This window comes from Phycodurus eques, chromosome 11 (assembly GCF_024500275.1).
Source record: "Phycodurus eques isolate BA_2022a chromosome 11, UOR_Pequ_1.1, whole genome shotgun sequence".
Taxonomy (NCBI): domain Eukaryota; kingdom Metazoa; phylum Chordata; class Actinopteri; order Syngnathiformes; family Syngnathidae; genus Phycodurus; species Phycodurus eques.
The window spans coordinates 22486941-22493676 of NC_084535.1; the positions used below are offsets into that span (position 1 = coordinate 22486941).

The window sequence follows — 6736 nt, forward strand, 5'->3', positions numbered from 1 at the left end:
GTGAATTGGTCCAAATGATGTTAGCGTCGTTGTCACTGCGGAGCGCAATCCAGATTGCGCGCATCCATATTTGGGTGGAGCGCTGCAGTTGTCCCCGATGTGTCCTTTGGCGTCTCCTCTCCAGTGTCGCAAATGTCAGGTGCAAATGGGCCCATAAGAGTGTCTTGCGGACCCCCTCCCCCCATTCTACGTGCGGGGCCGGGGTGGGGCTCATCACAAGGTGTCCGAGCTGTTACTACAGGGGCTGATGAGAGCCAAATTGCCGCCCGCGCTGCTCTTGTGCTTTTTCAACAGTCTCGTGATCTTCTCGTCGTCCGAGTTGGGGTCGAGCGGCTTGTTGTAGTCGTCGTCGTCGTCGTTGTCCGAGCTCTCCTTCATCTTCTCCGTCTCCGAGTCGTGCTTCTTCTTGGCCGAGGCCATCTCCGCCGCGTGCCTCTTCCTCCACTTGGTCCTCCTGTTCTGGAACCACACCTGCAAATCGGGGACAGGCACAAGGCCGAGGCCGTGCTCAACAGGTCCGCTCCAAAAACGCGCGTTCGTGATGGAAACAAAACAAAACAAAACAAATCAACAAAAACAAGATTGATAACAAATACAATAAAAGAAAAAAAACATAAAACCAAAAGCTATAGTTTTGAATTGAGTGTGCATTTGAAAAGTGCAATGGAGTCCTTACTTTGACTTGGCTCTCGGTCATCCCTAACGAGTAGGCCAGGCGAGCTCTCTCCGGGCCCGCCAGGTATTTGGTCTGCTCGAAGGTTTTTTCCAGTGCAAAAATCTGCTGGCCTGAAAAAGTGGGCCTGGAGTGCTTCTTCTTGCCGTCCTTGTCCATCATCAAGCTCGACTGAGCTGCACACACACACACACACACAGAGAAAAGAGGCGTACACGCATGCTTATATAGAGGACATTTTGCCGTGCACGTCAAATATTCCTCAGTTATATTGGATTTGACGATCACCTGAAAAAAAACGAATGATGTTATTAAACACAATGTGCCCTCTTCATTCGAGCCATTGTAAAATTGGCACAATATAGGAATGACTGGGACGATTGTTTGGGCAGGCATTCAGTAACACCATCCGTCTTGACTTATTTTGATATATTCACTTGATTTGAATGATTAGTATTTATTTATTTTTATATTTTTTCCCCTTGACTGCAAAATGCTCTTCTGTATTTTATATTCAGCGCTGTGCGGGAAATAATGAAGAGACCACTTCGATCATGCATTGGTTGCACGTGGTTAAAATGTGGTCATCTGGCGCATTTGTTGTTGTTGTTGTTGTTGTTGTTGTTTTTTTTTCGTTTTTTTTTTTTCAAATGTTCCCTTCTCGAAAACAATATCAATTTATCACATACGGTGAAAGAAAGAACTTCATTTTTAATGTGGCAAACTGACGTCACCCATCAGCCCCTTTCCCTCGTAAACAATGGAATAATATACAGAATTAAGTACATTCAAATGACTTTTTTTTTTTTTTTTTTTGTAAATTAAGTGTGGGGCCAGTATTAAACTCAAGGCCCCGGGGCCCACATCTGGCACGCTAACTCATTTTATGTGGCCCGCTAAAATAAATGAAGTGTGTTTACTTCATATTTATTGCTCAATGGAATTACTCATTGCATTTGTCAGAAAATATGTACGGAAATTAAATTACCTTCTTAAAATCTAATTGGACAATCGTTGTAAACTAAAATATTTGCTTGCAACTGCACTGGGGAGAGAAAAAAAGTATCTAATTGGATCTTTTGCACGTGATTCAAATGTGGTCAACTGACGTAATTTCCTCTCCTGGAAAATAAGCCAATGATCATATATCAGTTGAACACGTTTTACTCACGTGCAAACGAAGTACAGCGTACTTGCCGTGACCTGCGCTTCCAAATGGAGTTTGTTGTTCAAAAAATATACACTTTCAAATCACAACGGAACGCGGGGGCGATGACGAGCTGATGCGTGAAGATGATTTGCAGACATAAAGGCCCTCCGAGGGGAAACCATAACTGCGACGACAATGACTTTGACACCTCGAGACGTCGACAGAAAAATGACACCAAAACTCTGCAGTTTGTTTGCATCTTAATGAAGACTAGTTGAGAATTTGCCAGTGTGATTGTTTTCAGAGCTGTCTGGTTTTTCTTTTGAAATAAGGTCACTTTTTTGTTGTTGTTGTTTGGTTCCCCCCCCCCCCCCCCGCCCCCCCATGTGCAACCCACATGTTGAAATGAAGTCAATTCAAAGGACTGCTATAGCTCCAGTATATTTGAAGCACTTTGTGTCTGTGAAATATAAATATATATATATATATATATATATATATATATATATATATATATAGCATTTCGTTTCAAATATGCAAGAAGTGGTATGTGCAGAACTCCAGCGGGACTTACACGGACAGGGCACGCGCGGGTCTCTCCACGGGGATCCCTGCATGACCCCGGGCCAGAAGATGGGCGCCCGCCCGGGGAGCTCGGCCAGCGGCTTCGGGTAGCGCGACACGGCGGGGCCGAAGTACATCCCGGCGGCGGCGGCGGCGGCGGCCGCGGCGGCGGCGGTGCCGGCCAGCCCGTTGATGCCGTTGATCCTGGGGAAGCCGGCGGAGAGCAGCTGGCCGGCGCTGGTGATGGGTCTGCCCAGGATGTCGCTTATTCCGTGCGGGGTGGCCCCGCTCAACAGCTGCGAGTTGAGGCTGGACAGCGACGGCGCCTTGAAGCTCCCCCCCCCCCGCCGCCGCCGCCGCCGCCGCCGCCGTCACCGCCGGGCTGTGCTGCAGCCCGTACGGGAAGAGGGACGTCTTCATCTCGGTCATGTTGTGCAACGCCGCCAGCGGGGTGCTGCCCAGGACGAAAGCACTCTGCCGGTTAGCCTCCATCTGGCCCACAGCAGCTAACATTTGTCAACATGAACCGCCAGCCACTCCAAAGGAAGGAAGTCGCAAAGGAAAGTTCACCGACTCTTCCGGGCGCACTCGTCCCACTCTCCCGGTGCGGTGCGGGGAGACGCGAACTTCGTCCCGAGTCGGCGGGAGGCTCCGGGCCAAGTGCCAGGAGGTCTTGGGGTGCTGCGGCCGCTTTTGACGCACTCTTGGCGGTGTGGTGCCAGTCAAGAGGGACCCTCTGATAACACTGCAGACACCTGCACGGGCGGCCCTCCCATTGGACGAGTCGCACGAGCGCCGTGCACTGATTGGACGGCACCGGAAGGCTTCTGTGCTCCGATTGGACCACACGCTCGAGTCCGCTGCTGCCTGGACTCGCTGTGGAAAAAACGAACTTCAGTTGACGTGGACGTGAGGACTCCGTGGATTTATTAGACACGGGCCGTCACATTAAAAACTAGGCTAGTATATGTCATTATCACTTTTAAACTACGAGATCTCTTTATTATTGAGATACATATACTACTCGCTTCTCACTCACGCAAAGCACTCTGTTTAACGACCATTGGACTAAACGTCTCAGTTGAAAACTTTGTTTTCTTCCCCAATTACGCAGTTAGGAGAAATTCCAGTGAAGGAAAAGCGCCCGGATTGGTGTCGAAAACGTGTTAAACTTGCGCATTCCCAAATCCGCCTGCTACTTTATTATGATCTTGCGTCTCAATGACCCTTTGAAGACACCTCATCGATATTACAAAAAAAACCCACAAAACGTATAATACAAATACTCAAAGCTGTTACCCGAAACAAAGTGAAATAAAATTGGTAAATTAATTTTGTTCAAAGATTATATTTTCTATAATGACATTTCACATGTTCATTTTTAATCAACAAAAAACACATACATCATGTAATTTACGTAAAATTTTGTTTTATTATTATTATGTTACTTTTCTATTAAAAAAACTAATCTGAAATCAGATCACATAATGACTCATTAAAATTCGATACTGAATATTTTTTATGCTTTTCTTCTTATGATCCCCAAGTTTACTCGGTTAAAAAAAAAAAAAACAGTTCTCTGATCATTAGCGTGTAAAGGACAAAGTTCTACATGACTCCGATAATGCTTGTTTTGGAGACAAACAGTGGGAGGGGGAAAAAATGTGTGTGAGGGGGGGAAAGCGTCGGGCTCCAGTCATCTCTTTGAGTGCTGCAATATTTTATGGAGATGTAGGGTTGTAAGAGTGAAATATGGCCATGTTGTCATTTTGAAAGGCACAAAATGCACCTTGCTTCTCATTTTCCCCACCGAGGAAAAGATTGTGCTTGTTTTTTTTTTTGATAAGGTTTTCAACGCGAGGTGATTCACAATTGTGACAGTTCAAAGTTGAAAGGGTACATACATACTGATACATTGTGAAGGTTTTCACTTCAAATATCACCCCTGGTCGGTTCTCATTTAGACGTGTGCATGTTTTTTTTATTTATTTTTTTTACAATAAACTTTTAAATAATCGCTATAGGATCAGCATTTAAAAAAACAATAAATCTCACGCAGGCTCCGTCTCAATGGTACATCAAGCAGTCAGTGGGAGATCAATGACAAAAAAATTGGGCACTTTTTCATTTTCCAGTTCATCTACAGCCAAACGCTGCTCTGCCAACCCAGCCCGTCACAATACAACTAGAAGCGCACTTTCAGCTCGCTTATAATGGACTCGCATTTTCATCTCTTCATTTAAACAACCCCCAAATTACAGGAAAATATGTGCTCTCAAAACGAAGAATTAAAAGCTAGTTTAATAGTCGACGGAGCATGACGACTCCATAGTCGTCATGCTTTTAAATTAAATTTTAAAAAAAAATAAAAAATTAAATACGTTTAATTGCAATTAAAAAAAAACAATACATCTACATTTATACAGTATATAACCACTATATACACATACATATGTATAATTAAAAAAAAAACAATACATCTACATTTATACAGTATATAACCACTATATACACATACATATGTATTTTTTTTTTTTTTTTATTATTGTTGGAAGAAAAAACGACGGAACTAATATCAACATGAAAGTCACATTTTATGAGCACAATTTTATAAATATTCGAACCTGTTGCTCAGCCGCCGTATTCAGCGTGCGGATAAATATGAGGGGCTGATTTAGGCCGTAAAAACTCGATTCTTTTATTATTATTTTTGTAATTTTTGGGTAATAATGGCTCCGGCAGGGGCCTTTGTCTATCCACCGAATGGGAAAGGGTTAATAAAGATGGAAAAGATAAGATTATCGGGCTGTAATCTGGGCACAGATGGCAACGAAAGAGCTCTCACGGGGGAAGATAAACAGATGTTTGCACACACACACGCACACACACACACACACACACACACACACGCGCGCGCGCGTGCACACACACGCACACACGTGTACATATACAAAACACACATGTACATATTTAAAAAAAAAAAAAAAAAAAAAAAGCACCAGCACGGCTATCTCAACATTTGATTTCTACTTTATCTTTTCAATGCCTCGCACCTCACGAGGAATGACACATTAAAACGGTCTCAATATGAAAATACACAAGCAAACCTAAGGAGGTTACATCAACGTATTATCGATGACGGAATGGTATGAAAAGATTTGCCAACTCCAACAACCTTTGCGCGCTTGTGAAACAGGCAGGTGGCGCCACCCAGTGGTCAAATCTGAACCGTCCCGGTCAAGCAGATCACCATGCCGGTCAGACAAAGCCGTTTGAGCATTTATTGATAACTTTGCCGATTTACTAGTCGGTGACGTTCATGGCTGACTCACTCGGATTTACACATTAGCAGGGTAAAAACGGGGTGCCATTGTTTTTAGCCATGGCTATATTGTCGGCGGCACGGTGGACGACAGTTGTGGGGACCGGGGTTCAAATCCCGGCCCCGCCTGTGTGGAGTTTGCATGTTCGCCCCGTGCCTTCGTGGGTTTTCTCCGGGCACTCCGCTTTCCTCACACTTTCCAAATCATGCACGGTGAACGGTTGTTTGTCTCTATGCGCGATTGGCTGGCGACCAGTTCAGGGTGTACCCGGCCTCTCGCCCGGAGACAGCTGAGATAGTCGTTAGCACACCCGCCACTCTAGTGAGGATAGGGGGTTAAGAGAACGGATTGTCTATTACATATTATTACTATTATATATTATCTATTGTCAACATTCTTTTGACACATTTGTCCATAAGGAACATTGTATTTTCTTACCTATTTAAAATGTCTTACTTCATTTCTTTTATTAATTTCTTACTTATTTAAAAGTCTACTTATAAATAACTGTTGGTTTGCAAAAGTAAATAATTTAGGCCCTAAACCGAAATATTTCGTTCATGTTTAAACTATTTTATTACAATGCTCAAAAATGTTAAACACAGACCATTTAACAAATGACTGACAAAAATATCTACATTCAGAATATAGTGTTTGATTTAAATTTTGGATTATTTGTTTCAGAGTGGGAGGCACGGTGGCGGGTGACTGGTTACAGCATCTGCCTCACAGTTCTGAGGACCGGGGTTCAATCCCCGGCCCCGCCTGTGTGGAGTTTGCATGTTCTCCCCGTGCCTGCGTGGGTTTTCTCCGGGCACTCCGGTTTCCTCCCACATCCCCAAAAACATGTATTAATTGGAGACTCTAAATTGCCCGTAGGTGTGAATGTGAGTGCAAATGGTTGTTTCTTTGTATGTGCCCTGCGATTGGCTGGCAACCAGTTCAGGGTTCAGCCCTCCTGCCCGATGATGGCTGGTACAGCCCGCGACCCTAGTGAGGAGAAGTGGCTCAGAAAATGGATGGATG

General features: G+C 44.4%; 1 protein-coding gene across 1 annotated transcript; it reads right to left on the reverse strand.

Annotated features, from left to right (window-relative positions):
• Nucleotides 1–2891, reverse strand: nkx6.2 (NK6 homeobox 2). The gene is made up of 4 exons (XM_061690465.1): nucleotides 2762–2891; nucleotides 2398–2721; nucleotides 677–849; nucleotides 1–471 (listed from the first exon to the last, which is right to left on the reverse strand). The coding sequence occupies exons 1-4, from the start codon at nucleotides 2877–2879 to the stop codon at nucleotides 214–216; spliced, it is 873 nt and encodes a 290-aa protein (XP_061546449.1). The 5' UTR covers nucleotides 2880–2891; the 3' UTR covers nucleotides 1–213.
• Nucleotides 2892–6736: the final 3845 nt, after the last annotated feature.